A 20,909-nucleotide genomic window follows, 5' to 3' on the forward strand; every position below is an offset into this window, starting at 1 on the left:
ATCCAGTTTAAAATGGTATTATCTGTTTTTAAGAGTATCAATAATTTGATGCCTTTTTTTGAAACCCTATAGCACCGAGGACTATGAACCAGTTGCTCCCGGAGACTCTGAGATCCAGGCTGAAAAGCAGAGGCGGTAGAGTCTTTTCAGTGGAGGCTCCCGATGTAATTTTTTAAGTTGTTCCAAAGATCTGCCCATTAGTTCACAATTTAATTCTGGCTGTTTGTTCTTGTCTGCTGTGAGCAGCCGACCCGGGCGTTGGAGGTCTGACATAATACCGAGTGTACCCGCCCCCCGATATTCAACACCGCGAACTTTAAGGCTCTTCCCACGACTCTGCTTTGAACCTTTGTGAGTAATGAAGCCTCAGAACGAGGAAGAGAACGGGAAATTGATGTTTCGTTCAAAGTCAGTGAGAAAAATGGGAGAACCAGTCACCCTTCGTGGGAGGCTGAATTCTTACAGTTCCTCTGTTTACACTAGAAACAGTCTATGAACGTTGCTCACTGATACTGTTCTATCATTTACTGCTGTCTCTGTATTGTACAGTGTTAAAGTGCAAGTTCAATGTAAAATTGGAGGCGTTTCTTAAGATTGAACGAGTGTGATGGCCTCAGCCATTTAAAAATCCCGATTATACCCTCGGCGTTAGAACCCTCTGAAATGTTTCTTAAATTATCCATCCACCCATTATTTCATATTCAATCTCGTCAGTGTCAACAGAACAATATTCTAAATTCCCACGGGTCATGAAGGTAGCATGTAACTTACTGTAAATAGAGCAGGTTATGTCACACCGAGCAGGAAGTTTTCCAGCCCAGCGCCAGTTACACCCTGTCGGGGTTTTTCGCTTCACTGTCGACAGAGAAGTGTGTTTTTGAAAGAGCGGACTGTTGTTCATTTGAAAGGTTAAAAATGAGCCTCCATCGAGCGCTGCTGGTGTTAACGTGTGTGTCGCTGTCGACCACACTCAGGATTTTATCCGGACGTCTCAAGTGCTCTCAACAGGTGAGAAAGATTTTACAGTAAAGCGTGGTAGGCTCCATGTTTGTCGAACACAACAAATACTTCCTGTTCCAGTTTGTATACGTTATGAAAATAATATTAGACAAACTTAAAAAGAAACTTTCTGCTCTGTTTGAATTTTCCTGGTAGAGAAAGAAAGTTTGTCTTTTTAAAGAATTCGATATTTTTGTCTTCTTAACATCAGATTATTGTTCCTTACATAGTTTTGAGCTACATTTCGTCCGAGGCCACTTTTTCTCTAAACAAGGATTTTTCAAACTAAAATAAAACCAGAACTATGAGCACTGTTCGTAATTGATTTAACCGAGTGCCTTACTTAGAGTGTAGTCCTCGTACCTGTTTGATGATATCATTGTATTTGGTTCTATAACAAGTGAAGGCGCAGTCACAGGACTGAGCTATGTAATGATCAATGTTTAAGTAAAGTCGTGTTTAGACTTTTGGGGATCGTTTTTGGTTTTCTTTAGTGTTTGTGTAGCGAAGAACAATGTTACAGTTTAGCTGATAACAGCCCACAATGGTAATTATTGACAGCTGTTCAATCTTCTAGTTGAGGGCTGTTTATCAGATAAGCAGTGTTCCTGTGTCGGTGTATGAGGCACAGGCTTGTAGAGCTCTAATATCTATCAACTTAAAGTCGAACATTCGGACATTCAAACTGCTGTTTGCTGAATGAATATTGTAACAGTTGTTGTTGTAAACATTACATTCATGTGACTCCTCTTCAAATAAAAAAAGAAAGAGTAAAATCCCCACATGTGCACTGATAGGACCTTAATTAGGCTCCTACAGAGGAGCCGATGGAAAGCATTTTATAATACTGAATATTACACGTCTCCTTACTAATGTTCTCTTTTTGTCCATCTTTTCCTCTCCAGGAATTGAATTGTGAAGTTCGTGAAAGTGAGTGGATTTTTGCTGTCTGTCCTCTTGCTGTCGGCTATTGCCCAGATTTATTTGTTTGACCCTGGTTCAGAGAGCACAGCCACTGGCTGGGTGACAGAGAAAGAAAACAACATTTGGAAAACACTTACAATCAAACAGAAAGACATTCTTTAAATGCACCAATAATATATTTTTGAAGAGTCATTTGTGATGTCATGCTGTAATAATCCAGGAAGTAACAAACACAGTGTTGGAACACAGCAACAAAAAGAGAGACGAACAATTAACACAATCGCTTAAACTAAAAACCTTTGCTAATAAACCCTGGGACAATGACACTGGCTGTTCTCTGTATGTGCGCATGTGTGTTTGCAGCTAACTGTCTGGACAAACGGTGGCTGAAAGTTCATGATTACACTCCCAGCAGTCCAGAGGACCTGCAGGTGTCGGTGGACGTCAGGCCAGATGAGGCAGGACTCCTGCAGCCAGTGCTAGAGGCTAGTTGGAAGTTAAAGGACGATGGTGAGTAAGTCTGAGGGGATGATCATGTACAACATTACAGCCACATACTGTCCATCAAAAACATGAAAACCCTCATATCCATCAGTTTTTCAACAATCCCTGATTTTAAAACTGATGATGATTGCAGTCAGGACAGTTACTTATAACGTGGGTGTTTTTTCATTTTCATACCATACCATCTTTATTTATAAAGCACTTTAACATAAAACCAGAGTTCACAGAGTGCTGTACATATACGAATAGCATTAACAACAACAACAACAACAAAATAAATAAATAAATAAAATAAAACATGTTAAAAAGTCAAATTGATTCAACCCCTTGAAAGATTTTCATCACACTTTGTTTCACAAATAGTAAAAAACAAAGCTGATAAGATATCAGGAAACAAACTGTTAAATTAAAACTATTTGGAAAAGAAAAAGAAGATTAATAATAAAAATGCACATGTGCACACTCTTGGCGTTTACTCCAGGTTAAGAATATGTGGGTGTGTTTTTGTTTGTTTGTTTCTGACTGCCTCGTGTTTCTTGGCATTATTTTAAAAAACTGAATATTTTCTGTTATATTCACCTCCAGGTAGTATCCATTTCCTAAATGCCACCGAGCTTCATGTTCTGGTGGAATCCACCAATCAGAACCTGTGTGTTCGATATTCTTTCAATAAAGAACTCCCGATGAGAAGTCCATCAGGAGAAAAGGTGAGTGTGTGGTTTTCAGTATTGTTATATGTAGATGTAACTTTATCCCTGCAGTTAGATACATTTACTGCAGACAAAGCTTCGACTTCAATGAACGATTGTTTAATGAGCTCTGACCAAATGATTTCTAAATAAAAGTGAACTGCAAAGGATAAATGCTTTGGTACACAGATAACATGATGGTTGTTTTCACTGCAAACTTTTAACCTATAAAGTAACTACTGATATAACTACTGTGCCATACTCACCGCAGCATCATCCCTGTGCTGACGCGGTCTTCATCTTCTTTCCTCCACTATCATAACAACACATTTGATCGGTTGCAATGATGGAGAAAATTTACCATGAGGTCTGAGCTTAGCAAAGCTCTTAGCTAAAGTTCATTAAACTGAACATGTCTTTTTTCATCATTACAAATAATACAAAAAATATCCAATAAATAAATATCATTAAACATGAGCAAGGATTTCACTTTTTTTTAGACAAGTACTATAAAGTACTGGATTATTTTAACCAGCCATTGGCAGAAAACTACTCCATAGGTCCATATACATTTTTTTTCATGTCACTGATTATACCCATCATGTTCAGTACATCCCACTGTGTGAGTGTGGTTCGATCAAAAATGCACCAGCGTGTCCCAGCAGTGGTATTCATACTGGTGCAAAGGTTTCACATGTGTGCTCCTGACACTCAGCATTGTTCTTGGCTTTCAGTGGTCATTCTCAGCTGATATGCTGGTGTTGGATCCGGGGCAGAGCTACCAGGTCTCTGTCTTCAACATACCCAAACCAGAACTGCACCACAGCAGCTACGACATCAGGAAAAAGGTCACAGTTCCTGGTGAGTTGAATTCAGAACCAGTGTTTGGTTGTTCCTGTTTGTTTTTGTTGGAGTAGTTTGGGATTATCTGTTTATTCATTTTTGTTCAGATTTTTTCTTGTTGTTATTTTTTGAACTTATAGAATCAGTCGAATGATTAGCTGGACTAAATACTTATCACATGCCCCAGCTGTGTGTGCGGTCACACACCTTCTCCTTTTCCATAAATCACATATAGACTGGTTGGGAAACTCCCACACGGCCGCAGATATCCTGAAGATACTTGAATGTAAAAGATGTTTGAGACAAAGTGATGTGATCCTTTTTCGTTGTCATCATAAAGATCTTTTAAAATACAGAATTTATACACAAATATGCCCCATGGCAGGTTTAGAAACCACAGATTTTATACAGGCCAGAAATGTGTATAAGTGTGAGATGACTCGTGAACCTCGTGAGACGATCTTCTATAATTGATTTTATGAAACTGTTTTTGGTTTACTCAGGTTGTAAAGATCCAAATATGACGAATACACAGTTCTGCATAGAGAGAGGTACGTCACTGATAGAACTCTAAATCCCAGTGAGAGTAAGTAAACCTTATAAAGCACGTCTGTCCTGTTGTCTTTTAATAGGAAGTCTGTGGCAGCCTAACATCAGTCTGAGTCAGGTCACTCTAGCTGATGGAAAACCTGCTCTGGCTGTCAACTTCAGCCCTGACAACCTGTGTGAGAACTACAAGGTTATTGTTCGCTGCTCCTCTTATCAGAATTCCTACAATTTAAATAAGGTAAGGATTAATAATGTGGATTATTAAATATTAGGTCTCTCTCCTCCAAGTCTCTGTTAGTACATGACTTAATAATTGATCAACAAATCGATTTACTCTGCCTTACAGAAACCTGGTTGCAGCAGGATGAGTATGTTAGTTTAAATGAATCAACACCCCCGAGTCATTCTAACTACCAGAAACCTCGAAGCACAGGCCGAGGGGGCGGTGTGGCAGCAATTTTTCACACCAGCCTATTAATTAACGAAAGACCCAGACAGACTTTTAATTCATTTGAAAGCCTGATGCTTAGCCTCGTCCACCCCAGCTGTAAAACTCAGAAACCAGTCTTACTTGTTATCATCTATCGTCCACCTGGGCCTTACACAGAGTTTCTCTCTGATTTCTCAGACTTTTATCTGATTTAGTGCTCAGCTCAGATAAAATAATTATTGTGGGTGATTTTAACATCCATGTAGATGCTAAAATGACAGCCTCAACATGGCATTTAAGCTGTTATTAGACTCAATTGGCTTCTCTCAAAATGTAAAAGAACCCACCCACCACTTTAATCACACTCTAGATCTTGTTTTAACATATGGCATAGAAACTGAACATTTAACAGTGTTTCCTGAAAACCCTCTGCTGTCTGATCATTTCCTGATAACATTTACATTTACAATAATTGATTACAAAGCAGTGGAGAGTAGACTTTATCAAAGTAGATGTCTTTCTGAAAGTGCTGTAACTAAGTTTAAGAATATAATCCACCCACTGTTATCATCTTCAATGCCCTGTACCAACATAGAGCAGAGCAGCTATCTGAACGCTACTCCGCCCTGTACCAACATAGAGCAGAGCAGCTATCTGAACGCTACTCCAACAGAGGTCGATTATCTTGTTAATAATTTTACCTCCTCACTACGTACGACTCTGGATACTGTAGCTCCTGTGAAAACTAAGGCCTCAAATCCAAAGTCCCTGACTCCGTGGTATAATTCTCAAACACGTAGCCTAAAGCAGATAACTCGTAAGCTGGAGAGGAAATGGCGTGTCACAAATTTAGAGGATCATCATTTAGCCTGGAGAAATAGTTTGCTGCTTTATAAGAAAGCCCTCCGCAAAGCCAGAACATCTTATTATTCGTCACTGATTGAAGAAAATAAGAACAACCCCAGGTTTCTCTTCAGCACTGTAGCCAGGCTGACAAACAGTCAGAGCTCTACTGAGCCAACAATCCCTTTAACGTTAACTAGTAATGACTTCATGAACTTCTTCACAAATAAAATTTTAATCATTAGAGAAAAAATTACCAATAATCATCCCACAGATGTAATATTATCTACAGCTACTTTTAGTACCATCGATGTTAAGTTAGACTCTTTTTCTCCAATTGTTAAAGTGATTTTGTTAGAAGTTGTCATTGTTGTGCTTAAAATTTGTAAACCTTGTCTTGAACTGCATGATTAGATATTTTTCTGTTAATCCTTGAATGTAGGATTTTGAGGGGAAGCTATTTAGCTGTAGTTTCAAACTACAGGCACACTTGCATGTAAGATTCTGGTTTCCTTATCTGGTAAGGAATGCTCACTTCCTTCCCTTTATGGGCTCACCTATGCTTGTATGTGGTTCGACCGTTAAAGGGGTTAAGCCATATATGGGGTGAGGGGACATGACCCTATTAATGACTAGAGATGTTGTTAAACGGTTGTAACCAGGAAGTCAAGTATACAAACACACATACACACGCACACATGCACGCACACATGCTCACACATGCGTGCACGCCTGCGAGTGCAGACCTAACACCAATTGATCTTCCTGAGTGGCAGATGGCCCCGCCCCTCCCTGAGCCTGGCTCTGCCGGAGGTTTCTTCCTGTTAAAAGGGAGTTTTTCCTTCCCACTGTCGCCAAAGTGCTTGTTCATAGGGGGTCATACAATATGTATTATTGTAGGGTCTATCTTACAATATAAAGCACCTTGAGGTGACTGTTGTTGTGATTTGATGCTGTATGAATAAAATTGAATTGAATCATCCTACATATTCAAACTTTTTAGTATTTAAAGAGTTCATGTGCAGTTAGCTGTCTGACTCACAAGATGAAAGCAGTTTCATTTTAACATTACTGTGGCTGCTCATCACAGTGGCCTATATTTTGTACCTTAACCTAGTTTCTACACATTTTTTTCAGTACAGGAAACTTTGTTCTGCCTCTCTCTGCACTTTATTTTTCATTTTTTGCTGCTCACTTGTAGAAAAGGCTGTTTATCATGTGTAAACTACAGTCATATATAGATGTTACCTTGTAAAGCCCTACTGATGAAATAATTACCAGACAATTATAATTTATTTGAAACTGGAGTATTTATTGAACCATTTAGCCATTTATTACAAAAAGATATAAAAGATCAATTTGCATGTATAGGGTTTAAGTTGATGTACTGTATCAAGTATACACTCCAGACTTGGTGTTACAAGGTTCATGCATATGCACTTCAAAAAAGACGAAGCTTTATGTCCTAAAGAAAATGAAAATATAACAGAATTTTATTTGGTGAATTTAAACATCTAAATCTTCAAATGTCTAGAATAATAATAATACATTTTATTTATAGGTGCCTTTAAGACCCTCAAGGTCACCTTACAATAACACAAGAACAATAGCAGCAATAAAATATAATAAACATGGCAAAATAAAATTTAGACATAGGGTAAAGAAAACAAAACAAAACTCAAGTATAAAAGCTGAGCAAGGTAAAAATGAACTAAGACAGATCAGGTGTATGCAATTCTAAATCGATGGGTTTTGAGACGTGATTTAAAAGTGGTGAGAGCGTTTGTGGTCCAGTCTAGAATATTATTCTTACAGTATTGGTTTATTAAATGTTGGTCAAACTCCTTTTCAGGCAAATCAGACCCTGAAAGTAACAGTCAGCCTGGATACATGGCCAAGATCATGCTGCCAGTTTGATGTTGAGGTAAAACTTTTCAAGCCTGTTCTGCACAGTGATGTTAGTTTATTAATATATTTTTTATTATTATGATTTTAATTCTGATAATACTTCACTATTCTGTAGGATCCCATTTGACCTGGGTGTACAAGTTCATTTTGTCTTTATTGCAGATTAAACCTTATTTCTCAAAATGTGGTGAAGACTGTACCCGTCCAAGGAAAACTCACAATATTTGCCCCAATGTGACGAAAGGTCCTGCAGGTCAGTATCATGTCTGAGTGTGAGGGTGACTGAATGCTCCGTCAGATGAATACTTTATAAAGTAATGATAAAGTCAGTGGTTTGATTCCCAGCATTTTCCTGTGCTTGTACACTAGTGAACATTTATGTCACCATAAACATTTGTTTCGTTTCATCTTTTCTGACAATGAATAGTTAAGTTCTTCTGTAACACTGAAAAGTCTTTAATAATAATAATAATACATTTTTATTTATATAGCACCTTTCAAGACAGAATCACAAAGTGCTGCACATAAAATTACAAGTCATAAAAAGATTTAAAAAGACTAAATAAAACAGGCAAAAAATTAACCAAAAGCAGTTTTAAAAAGGTGAGTTTTGAGTTGTGTTTTAAAAACAGCTACTGAGTCCACAGTTCTTAATGCTTGGGGGAGAGAGTTCCACAGTCTAGGGGCCACAGTGGCAAAAGCTCTATCACCCTTAGTCCTCCTCTTAGTATTTTTTATAGCAAGTAAGCCCAGATCAGATGACCTCAAAGACCTGCTAGGGACATAAGGCTGTAGCAGATCAAAGATGTAGGCAGGTGCCAGTCCATGCACAACTCTGTAGGTCAAGACCAGGATCTTAAAATCGACTCTAAATTTAACAGGAAGCCAGTGTAACTGAGATAACAACGGTGTCACATGTGAGTACTTGGAGGATTTTGTCAAAAGCCTAGCTGCAGCGTTTTGCACAACCTGCAGACGATCCAGAGAACCTTTGCTAAGACACATAAACAGCGGTTGCAATAATCCAAGCGTGACGAGATAAATGCATGTATAGCAATCTCCAGTTCAGATCGAGATAAAATCGGGCTTAGCCTAGCCACATTTCTTGAATGATAAAAACAAGACCGAACCAGAGATTTCACATGCCCATCCAATGTGAAACTGGAGTCAAAGGTGACACCTAAATTCCTGACAGAGGATTTAACATAGAGTGAGAGAGGACCAAGGGCTTTCACTATCTGCGATAGAAATCTATCAGGGGCGCATACGAGGACTTTGGTTTTCCCCTCGTTGAGTTGGAGGAAATTTGCAGCCGTCCTACGTTTGATCAAATCTAAGCAATCATTCAGACGCTGAAGCTTAGATAAATCCTCGGGCATAAAAGAAATGTACAACTGAATATCATCAGCATAACAATGATAAGAAATGTCCTCAAAAGAGCCCATTATATGCTGGAGGGGGAGAAGATAAATTAAAAACAATAAAGGCCCCAAAACTGACCCTTGAGGGACACCATAAGTAAGGGAGGTAGAGGATGACCTAAAATCGGAGACTGCCACAGAAAAGGATCGGTGATGGAGATAAGAGGAGAACCACTCTAATGCAGTTCCAGATACACCAACCCATTTTTTCAGCCTTTCAATGAGGATGTGATGGTCAACTGTGTCGAAAGCTGATGTGAGGTCCAACATGAGTAGAACAGAGCATTTTCCTGCATCATTATCCATCAAGATATCACTTGAGACCCTAAGAAGAGCTGTCTCCGTGGAGTGAAATTGACGAAAACAGGACTGAAACTTATCGTAAATGCCATGTTTATCTAGAGCTGCCATAAGCTGCTTAGCCACAACCTTTTCTAGAAGCTTAGCGATTAACGGTAATTTAGAGATAGGTCTGTAGCTGCTCCAAAGAGAGGGGTCTAGTTGAGGGTTTTTTTAAAAGTGGGAGAATAGCAGCATTTTTAAAGTAAACCGGAACTATACCAGATGCCAGTGAAGAGTTGATTAAGGTGAGCACACATGGGCCAATAGACTGGAAGACATTTTTGAATAATGATGCAGGTATAATGTCAAGTGAACAGGAGGATGCTTTTACTGAATTCACTAATTTCACTAGCTCAGGTAGTGAAACCGGAGAGAAAGTATCCAAAACAATGGGCCGGGATGGGGTAGAGATCGAGATAACAGGTGCTGAGTATGTATGAATTTTATGAATTTTTGCAAGCAGAAAAGAGAGAAAATTTTCACAGTCCTCGTTAGAAAAAATAGGGGCCGCAGGCAGAGCAGGCTTTTACCGATGTTTCTACAGTGTGATGAGATGAATAGTTGTTCTTAATGCCAGCCCACATGACGGTTCAGCTTCTGCGCGTAGCCTTTTACGTATCCACCCCGCACACATGTGGAGTGCCATCTAATGCTGGGCTTACACTGTGCGATTTTTGGCCCATTTTGAGCCGATTTTTCAGTCGTGCGACCGTTTTGTTGATCGGCCCGAGTTTGGCCTTCATCGTGCGTCGTTCATCGTGTAGTATACGTGGGGTAACGAGAAGCGATTAACACCTCACGACCAGCTCCCGATCATCAATCGCTTGGTCGGGAGGATTTCAAACCTGTTTGAAATCCTGCCGACCGTCGTGAGGGCGTCACCGCAGCCGCTCACACTGCGCACGCGCAAACACATAAATGTCGGTGAAAAAGACGGAGCAGCACAGCAGTGCAGCGTGTGATCTGGACACAAGCGATGGAGGCACTTGTAGAACTTTGGAAAGCTCATCTGAGCCTTTTCGATGTGGCCTCACAAAATTATCACGACCACAACAACCGTGAAAATAGTTGGATCTACACTGCTGCTCAATCACAACTGCCTGATCAATGTTTTTCATTAGCAATTTAGCAAAGTTGATGGTGGTGGTGTGAGTCTGTGTGAGTGAGAGACAGAGAGGGAGAGCGAGCGACAGATTTTCCGTTATAACCTTCATTTTATGGACGCACAGTGTGAGCACTCAGGTCGCATCAGAGCATCGGGCCGTATAGTGTGAGACCCTGCATCGTGACCTATGAACTTCTAACCCCTGCGAGTCAATCGTGCAGTTTGAGCTGAAGCTGAATAATGCGACTGGAAAAAATCGCACAGTGTCTGCCCAGCTTAATTGGAAAGTTTTTAGTTCGATCCTGGCTGCTCCAGTCAGTTGCTTTCTGCTGCATCTGTCAGAGTACGAATGTTACATGGAAAGCACTTAAACATAGAAAAAAGTGCTTGTATGAAGAGGTGAATGAGGCAAGATGTGTAAAGGACTTTGAGAGCTAGGGCAGGGTAAAAAAGTGCTACGTAAGAAGCAGTCAATTTAGCATTTCACAGTCTTGGTGAATGATATTTCAGTGTGGGAATAAAATCTCAGGTTCCTACATGTAACGTGTGCAAGAAGTCAGAATAATAGCTGTACCAACTCGCTGTCAAATATTTAAACACACAAACATTTATGACATAAGATAAGATATACTTTATTTAACTTAGGTTTGGGAAATTATTTTTGTCTAGAATGTAAAATATAGCAAATGTTTACTGTGATTATCTCTTCATCATCACACCAGGTAGTGGGTGGGATCTATTTGGGGGACAAGTGAAGAGTTTGTCCTCATAGTTGATGTGTTAGCAGCAGGAAACATTGGCAAGTATAATGATGTGAGTGACAGAGTCAGAGCAAAGCTGCAGCTCTTGTGGGGATATTCCCGGTCTGCAGCACTAACTATCAAAAGTGGTCCAACGAAGGAGCACGGGGTGGCCGAGGCTCACTGAAGCACATGGGGAGCGAAGGCTAGCCTGTGTAGTCCGATCTAATAGACCAGTTACTGTAGCTCAGGTATCTATTCACTCTGTTGCTGTCACATTCCCTGTCATTGAATTATTTTTGTTTCTTGCAGCATTCCCAGCAGATAATGCCCCTGACTACAAGTTAGTTTCCCTGGGAGTGGTGTCGATGTGTATACTGACGGCAGCTGTTACGTTTGCCATCTGCAGGAAGCCAGGTTAGTCTCATTTAAGTTCTATATCAAGTTCTAACTTCAAAGGTTTTCATTGGAGATGTGACTCTCTATTGACTTGTGTACGAATGTTGTAGTTTAAATTTGCTCTTCAGCTGCTGATGACCCTCTCGTGTTCTCTTCTACTTTCAGGGAAAACTAATGTTAGTGCAGGACCAAAGGGAGTTCAGGAAGTGCAGCCAGTCAAACAAAAGCCCAAAGTATTGGTCATCTACTCCCAAGACCACCATCTCTACAGAGACATTGTGCTGAAACTCTGCACCTTCCTCCAGACAAAGTGTGGCACTAAGGTGCTAGTAGACCTGCTCGACTCCACCTCAGTCGGCATGGTGGGTCGTCTGCGCTGGCTCGAGTGGCAGCGGCAGCAGCTGAAAGATCCCTCGGACAAAATTCTCGTGCTGTGCTCACGAGGCGTCCAGGCAAAGTGGAAGGCCATGTGTGGTCAAGGACGAGTGACTTTGAAGGAAGACCTCCTATCGCCCACAGACGACATGCTCACTCCTTTTCTTAACCTCTTTCTGCCAGAAATGCACCAGGCAGGCATGCTGGGCAAGTACATGGTAGCTTATTTTGATGACATCAGCAGCGAAAAAGACGTGCCGTCGGTTTTCGACATTGCAGTGAAATACAGTCTGATGAAGCACTTTGAAGAGCTGTTCTTCCGCATCTTAGACATCGAAAAGTATCAGCCAGGGCAGGTGAAGCACATTGAGGGAATCGGTGCAGATGAATATTTCAACTGTCCCTCTGGTAAAGCTCTGAGGACAGCCATTGAAACCTTCCAGGCGTACCAGTTTGAAAATCCCGATTGGTTCGAGAAGCAGTGTGTGGTTAGTGAAGAGGAGGTCCTAATTGACGCCAACATGCTCATTGAACAGCTGCACATCCCTCCTGTCCTTGAATGTGTCCCTCTAATCAGAGATGAGTTTCCTGTCTATGTTCATGACGTGGAAATCAATGAAAACAGCAACAGCATTCATATTCTCACCCCTGAACTGAACCCAGAGAGTCAGCTGTCCTCAGTAATAGAACTTATACCTGCAGTCAATCCAATAGACAGACATCAGCATTCATCTGGCCTGGAGAACGTACTGACAGAGTCTATCTACGTAGCTGAGCCAGTTTTAAACAATCCACCAGCACCCAGACACAACTGGATCTCCCTTGTGGATGAACCTTTTAGTCAAATTCCCACTGAAGATAATGAGGAGGATTCCTTCATATCTCTGAACCAAGCTTCTGCTTATTTGGACCACAGAAGCCAAGCTCCGCCGAACTCTCTGGACTTTAATTCTCCAGAATCCTCGTGCACAAGCGTTCCAAGGCAGCGTTTTCCCCCCTCTGAAATGGATAACTCTGAACATGTGCCGATAGAGGAGAACGAGGCTCTGGAGCCAAAAGGACCCAGCAGTGGCTCCGATCAAGGCTACAGCTCAAAAAACTCCTCCCAGCACGAGTCACTGGTGGCTTTGGCAAAGCTGCAGAAGGAGCTGTTTGAAGAGAATCTCAGATGCTCTGAGGGGAACGACTTCGAGTGACATTACAGTGTGACATACATATATTTGATGATATTTCTTACTGGCAACATGATGTTGCTGTGGCAGACTGTTCATGTCGGCTTCTTCTTTGGGGTTAATCATTCACAGCGGAGTTTGCAAACCAGTGACTGCCCAGGTGCCGCTGATCCAAGGGAAGGCCAGAAAGTCCCACATTTAAAAGTGGGCAATAAGCAAAAGACTCTTGACCAGTAATGTGCTTGTGTAATATTACTTTACCCAGTAAAAAGTGTTTTATTGGACTAGGATGTTTAAAACTCTTTAAAGTTGCGAATAACCGTTTATGTTATGTGACTGTAGCAGGAGGACGATACATTCATGAACCACAAACGTAGGAGTCGTGTTGTTTTTAAAAATGTGTCTTTTTCAAAGATATAAAGAACATTGATTACTGCGAGTTTTGTACCTGCAAAGAAAAATCCAAAATGCATCTAATGTGATGTTTTTAAAGTTGTACTGCAGCTGATAACAGCTGAGTCATTAATCATTAACAGTATGAATATACGCCTTACAGCATTGTAGCGTGACTGTTAGGGATCAGAGTGTATTCATATTTGTGTTACTCTAAAACTTGTGTTGTTAATTGTTGACAGGCCAGACAGTTGTCATGGGAACATGAGCCGGTGATATTGTAGAAAACAGTTACAGCATGAATTTGACAAAATATTTGCATTTGGTGTAAATGAATTCGTAATAGCTTTTTTTGCTAAAGGGCCCACTATAGAGGTGTGATTGTGTTCCTTACAGGAAGTAGACTTTTTTCATTTCCCTGCCTACACAGACTCTTTGTTTGTCAGCTTGTCTCCTCGGACATGTGGCCTTAAAGCTGCATGTTGAATAAGGCCAGAGAGGAAGCAGGGGTACATTTAAGCCTCTGGAAAATCACTAAACATGTATATATGCCTGTATATATATACAGGTGTGAATGTGAGTGCGAATGGTTGTCTGTGTGTTAGCCCTGCGACAGACTGGCGACCTGTACAGGGTGTACCCTGCCTCTCACCCTAAGACAGCTGGGATAGGCTCCAGCGCCCCCACGACCCTGAAAAGGATGAGGGAGGGATGGATGGAAGAATAAAAGTTTAGTGGCCAATCAATGGGTGAGGGAGGGGCTTGGATAAGCCTTAGATAACACACACCTACCTGACACCTAAATCAGGCAAACAAGAAGTGATTGAAGTTGGAGGCAAATTAATATTATCAATGAATATTTTCAGATGATCACAGTCTTGTATTTGTTCCCTTGAGAAAGGGTCATTTCCATTTCCAGTCTACTGGTGGGTGCACTGATGTAGAATGTAGTTGACTGTACTGGCGCACAATACCAACGACTGGGAGTGCATCTGTAATATGATGCTGTTTAGCTAGTGTTCACACATGTACAGCACAGCTATGAATGACGAGCACTTTTCTGTCATCATGAAACACACAGTCTTTGGTTCTGAAGGACCTGAACATGAAATCTGATGTTTCACTTTTTTTCTCCTGTTTGCTGTATAGATATTATTTTTATGCTTGATGCTTTGTACATTTCTGTTACATTTTCAATCGTCATCTTCTGTCAGAACATAATCCACAATAAAAAAAAATAACACTCTGTAAAGTTTTTTTAATTGAAAGTTCCTCTGATTTATTTCAGGTTTCAACCGCGTGACTCTGTCTTACACATAGAGTTGGCTACATAGATTCGATTATATCAGTACAGATATACACCACACAATTTTATAGTACAGGTAAGGTCCCCTCTGTAAAACTCATCAACATCTGTGTAAACAACTTAGAAGAAAAGGAAAGTTTGTATATTCTGATACAGGAGTGTTAAAATCACACACACTGTTTGTCACACGGGCTAAAGAAGAAGAAGAAATCATTTCGATTTGTGTGGCATGACCGGCTCCGCTGACTCTCCATGTCTGTTAAAGCCTTTGGTAGTTTCAGTAAAACTGCGCACTGTGCTTGTTGATGCAGGTAAAGACCCACTATACATCAGCTTAGTTTAATCTAGATATGGTCCTGCTTATTATTAAACTGTGTCTCAAGCTTCATGTGCAAATCCCCCCAAAAATTGTGAGGGAGCATTTCCAACAACACTGTATACATATGCAAGTGTTTCAGAGATTACTGGCACAAGGAAATAATACAAAAATAGTATAAAATATATCATTTGAAGTACTATGGTAATATATGCCAAGCAGCAAACAAATAAAAGAAACAAAGCCAAGAGAACAACATGTCTGAATATCTCTAAACACCAATGAACACTCATTAAAAAAGGCAATAATAATAAAAAAAAATCAAAGTTCACTTTTTTCTGCTAAACATGAAACTCAGTTCCAGACATCTGAATGTGTACAGGTGTCAGCTAACATGACTTCAGCTGTGCAGATGCAGCGATTACAGACTGGTCCTGGTACAGTGGCAGCCAGTTTCTACTCCATTCATGTATTTAACTGGAATCAGTTTAACTGGATGAATGTCCTCTTATTCTCTCCTCAAAGAACGATTACACTGTAACCCAAGTTCTCTTAGTAAAGAGACTATCACTCCACCTTATGTATCCCACATATATGAGGATTATATAAGATGTAGCTTAGATCCATGCAGCTGGATAGTGTAGTGGTAAGACTACACACCTTTAGAGTGGGAGTTGATTTCTACCTCATCATCTTCACAGACCTGAACGGTTTGACATGGCAGGCTGGTCTTAACCAGCTTGCCCAGCTCTGTTGCTCTGTCCTGTGGGCCTGGGACCAAGAAGGTTTACCCTCACAACAGTGGTCCACTAGCCTTTGCTTCATTATTTTATGGAAGGCAGAGGGGCTAGAGTTCAATTCACTGGCTGGCACAAAGACTCCACCATTTACAGGTGCTAAAATGGCTCATGGAAGGCCATCAGCACTGTTCTTCCAAATCCCACAGAGGGACAGCTGGTCACCAGATGGTGTAGGGAATATGGTAAAGCGTGACCCTATGAGGTCCCTTAAGAAAAAGTGTGACAAGATTCCTATGGCAGTTTTTGTAGGGAGCAACACAGATTGCCTCGGCTGCCACCAGCACCGAGCTGAAGGGAACCTAAAACCCTAACATTTCCTGCAGAAACAAAGGATTGTCACAGGCCATGATGTCCCATCCTTCTTGGGATGGGAAGCTCCGAGTGCACTGAGGAGAATTCAGTGCGGTGATTCCCTTTCAGCCTTGTTTGCCAGGAGAGAATGCTGTCAGGGAGCAGAGATCTGGCAGATCTGACAGGTATCCTCTCTACTTTAAAGGGCAGGCTTTAAGGTGACCCCAAACCCTGCTGCAATAGGCTGAGGCTGCTGGGGCTTCCCATGATGCAATGTTTCAATTTAGGTCATGTTTAATACACCACTCTGTGTTTAATCATCAGTTATTTTTCATCTCTGGCTCTCTTCCACGTGGGTGTGTCTGTTTTCCTGTGCACCTCCCTCAGCCTGGTTCTGCTGGGTGGTTAGTCCCCTTTAACTTGTTCTGTATTATTGTAATGTAAAGAACATCCTAAGGTGACACTTGTTGTTAATTTGGTGCCATATAAATACAGATGAACTGAATTAGATGTGTCAGATTCAGCCTGTCATATTCCTTCGGTGGGGGGTGGGGGGGTGTAAGACAGACAGTCTATTGGTGCCCTACTTTCTCCTGCTTGTTCTGCCTTACACATTGTCATACTATACCACATATAATATAATAACATTTTTAAGGCAGAGAGATAGTCTCAACACAAACACAACAGAAAACTGCTTTCAAGGGTTCGTGCAACAACATTACACAAGTTTCAGTTTAAATCACTTCCTAACACTGGAGCAGGGCTGACACACTGAGAAGAACGAGTCAAATAAAGTGTACATTTTCTGCAATTTTTTGCATATTTACCACATTTTAAAGTGTTTGTCAGTAAAACCATCTTTTAAGCAAAGTGCACATTTTGAACTTCCTCCAGGCAAACAGTGCTGCAACGTGAAAGTTAAAAGGCTTTAAACTCCTTCATACAGGTTTAACCTTGACAGCGAGCACATCATCGTGTTGTCACAGGTATATGACAGGTATATCATTATTCAGTCTGTTTTGCAATATGTTCTTTGTCGTTCAGCCTGTAAAGAGTTGGACAGCGCTAACACCAAACTGCCTGCCGCTGCTGGACATGCAGACGTGTCAATATTGTTTCGCTCAAACAAATTTCCTTCATCTGCTGTGAGAAGGTTGTGTGTTCTTGTGTGTTCTCAACGAAACTAAAAATCTTAAATATAGTAACCATACATATATATATATTTAATCAATGTGTTTGAAAGTGCATTAAAAACAAGCGTTTCTTGACAAAAAGATTCGTTTCTAATCTGTACTGAAATTATGAAAAAAAGAAAAGCATGTTTGCTGCCTGCCAAATGAAACAAACAGGTTATAATTCTGTTACGTCCCCGACGACAACTTCGTCTTTTCTTTCCTCAACAATCATCTACACTGCACACACTGGTCACAAACACACGTACGCTTGTCGTCATTCAATTATTCTCGAGTTTACTCATCTCCAAAGCAACAGGCACTAAATTAAGTTCAGATTACTCAGACTTGGATATTGCACACATACTATATACTTTATCTAGACGTGATTGCAAAATACATAACAACGAGCTCATAAAGGAGGAGAGAGACAAAGTCAGTCAGTAATACTGCACCACCCTAATGTCTTATCATCATTATTATTATTATTATTATTATCATTATTATTATTATTTGCATAGTTAACACACTTAAATGTTTCAGGTCAATAAACAAATCTTAATATTAGATAAAGATCACCTGAGTAAATACAAAATGCAGTTTTTTAAAGATAATTTCACTGATTAAGGGAAAAGAGAAATCAAAGGTCCTCTGTGGAAAAATCCCTTGCCCCCCAAATAAGTGACTGTTTCACCTTCAGCAGCAAGAACTGATATCAAGTAACTGGAATAAAACAAAGGCTCATCTTACATTTATCAAAAACATAAATAAAATAAACCATCTGATGAGCTCCAAGAATTTGGGGATAATATTCTGTGAACCTGTGAGACATTTGAAACTTTTGAGTCCCGTTAAATTTGGCCTAACATTAACACACTTCTTTAAAAGAACATCGTTGCAGCAGTCAGACGTGGTGGAGGTGGTGTGGTGTTCTGGGGCTGCTTTGCTGTTTCAACACCCGGATGACTTCAAATAATTCAACTCAGCAAAGCGTGTAGTAGACACACTGCTCCACCATGTGGATGTCGTCAAAGACTTTCAATGTGGCTGAAGTAAAATTCTTCAAATCGTGGGCGTTGTTGCAAACACCTGATTGCAGTTTTTGCTGCCAAGGGTGGCACAACGAGTTATTAGGTTGTATTTAATCCGGTTATCTTTGTCTAATATTACAATCTGTTTGATGGTCTGAAATGTTTAAGTGTGACAAATATGCCAAAACTAATGAAGATCTCAGGAAGGGGTAAATACTTTCTCATGATACCTGTGCCCTCCCCAGCATCACCTGGATGTAGACTGTCTCCCACCTCAGGTCACATCTATGTAAAATGATATATACACTCTGAAAACATGAATTTTTAATACAAATTCAGTTCATTTATATACACATACGTGTTAGTGTTGCTTAACCTCCTAAGACCCGAACTCTTCCACGGCATGCATTTTTAATTTCTCTTTGATATTTGGGCTGATTGGGGCCCAATGAATGTAAAAACAAAGAATTACCAGATTTTTTTTTTACCTTATTTTTGCTTTTATGAAAAATCAGAGTCACATATGAGGATATTCGTTTAAAATTTTGATAGAACAGCAGCAGTATAATGTCCTCGTAAGTGGATATCAGGCCCTTGTAGAGCAAAATTGAGTATTTTGGTCTAAATAACCCAAAATGTGATGTCCACATATGTGGACGGCAGGTCCTAGGAGGTTAAAGCTTCTTACCGACTGTGTATCCAGTACAGAAGCTTAAGGCCTTTGAACATAGAGCAAAGGAAACGCTGACGTCCAGAACATTTTAATTTTTTTAGGTTCTGGAATCTTCCAGGCAGAGAATAACAACAGCTCTGTTAAACAACAGAGCTAGAAATTTCAAAAATGACCTAACGTATGTTTAGCCTTCACATAGAAAGCTGAAGGCTAAGCAACAACTGCATCATGGTTCTTAGCTATCGCCTGCTATTTCGTAACGCACTGAGAGGCACTTACATCCCATACAAAATGCACTGCACCACAGCTGATAGTGAGAGAAGCTAAAATCAAACTGAGAGAGTATAGATGAGCGCAGCCATAGCTGTAATAATGTGACTGTATACTGAAAAAAATTTTATAATCATTATTTTTCTCCTTGAATTTGATTTTGTGGAGAAACTGGTTTCAGTATGTTAGTAACAGACGTGCTCAGAGTGTGCTGAGCTTTTCTGGGGTAAAACTTGAAATGATGAAGAAATAATGTAGCCTTTGATTCGATGTTTTTTTGTTTATTTACTTAGTTTTGTTTGTTTGTTTATTGGAGAGCTTGAACTCTGCCCATTTGTGACCAAGAGAACTGCAGAATCAGAACTCAGAGTGAAGAAGGAATAAAAGAGGATCATGCCGACAGAAGCCTCGGGGGCCTGTAGCACTGTAAAAATGGGGGTCGTGGCACTGCTGGTTTGTAAGCAACTTACACACAAGTCTACTCTACTTTCAGTACGATTAAAGACCAGCAGACATCACTGTCATTAATAGAAAACACTAATGTACATTAGGTGGAGCAGACCCAGCGTTAGGACTTAAATCTGGAGTTTTCAAATTGCAGTTTGATCTCAGCACAGTCTAGCTGCTGCCCCTCTGAGGTCATAGGCTGAACAGACACAGCAGTATTTCGGGAGTCTCCTGCAGGTGTTGGGTCTGACTGTAGCACCTGTTGGCTGGTCTGAAGAGGGCTCATTGTAAGGCTGGTACAGGTGACACCAGGCATGTCCAGAAAATGGAAAATCTGTTCACCTCTTACGTTGAGCGCCATCTGCCCCAAACGCAGAAAGCTCATCGAGTTTACCTTGCAGCTATCAGAGGCAGGTACGCGACATCGTTTCCACATTCCAACATAAATGGGAACAAATGTTCTGAAAATAACGTCATCCTGTAAAGTAAGAAGTCATTTGAGTAAAACGGTAAATGGGCGGTTTGTTATATCGTGTTTTTCTGCTCCGTCTGAGCGCTCAAAGCGCTTTATGCAACATCCTGCGTGACATCACCACCGCCTGCAATATGGCCGTGGATTCAGCAGAACTGCTCACACTTGTATTGAAAGCAGACAAACCTCTGAGGGCCCCATTAAAAGGCTTCATGTACAGCTGTGTGAAGAAGTATTTGTTAAAGTATTTCCTTGTTTCTGCTTTTTCTCTCTTTTTTGTTTGCATATTTGTCACGTTTACCTGTTTCAGGTCAGACCTGTCAGACCTGAAATCCAGAAATCCATTACACAGAGCGTGTCTGACAAAGTGAAGCAGGCTGAAAGATATCAAAAACAACACATCAGGACACAGGAGAAAGAATGAAGCTTGACAGGGTTACAATGCCATCCACCAAGAAAACTTGGAACAGGGGTGAACCTTCCCAGGAATGGCCA

General features: G+C 40.6%; 1 protein-coding gene across 1 annotated transcript; it reads left to right on the top strand.

Moving 5' to 3' along the window:
- Positions 1-785: 785 nt before the first annotated feature.
- il17ra1a (interleukin 17 receptor A1a) lies at positions 786-14,882 on the top strand. The gene is made up of 11 exons (XM_031726308.2): positions 786-1,008; positions 1,905-1,929; positions 2,287-2,433; positions 3,013-3,134; positions 3,851-3,977; positions 4,463-4,510; positions 4,592-4,746; positions 7,634-7,705; positions 7,852-7,942; positions 11,610-11,714; positions 11,862-14,882. Exons 1-11 carry the CDS (start codon positions 916-918, stop codon positions 13,265-13,267), a joined length of 2,391 nt encoding a protein of 796 aa, XP_031582168.1. The 5' UTR covers positions 786-915; the 3' UTR covers positions 13,268-14,882.
- Positions 14,883-20,909: the final 6,027 nt, after the last annotated feature.

This window comes from Oreochromis aureus, linkage group 17, assembly GCF_013358895.1.
Source record: "Oreochromis aureus strain Israel breed Guangdong linkage group 17, ZZ_aureus, whole genome shotgun sequence".
Classification (NCBI taxonomy): domain Eukaryota; kingdom Metazoa; phylum Chordata; class Actinopteri; order Cichliformes; family Cichlidae; genus Oreochromis; species Oreochromis aureus.

Excerpts from the sequence above, each read along its gene's own strand:
- il17ra1a (XM_031726308.2), top strand. The coding sequence starts at position 916 with ATGAGCCTCCATCGAGCGCTGCTGGTGTTAACGTGTGTGTCGCTGTCG. Across the intron at positions 7,943-11,609 it reads TGTGACGAAAGGTCCTGCAG|CATTCCCAGCAGATAATGCC; the intron begins GTCAGTATCATG and ends TGTTTCTTGCAG. Across the intron at positions 11,715-11,861 it reads TGCCATCTGCAGGAAGCCAG|GGAAAACTAATGTTAGTGCA; the intron begins GTTAGTCTCATT and ends TTCTACTTTCAG.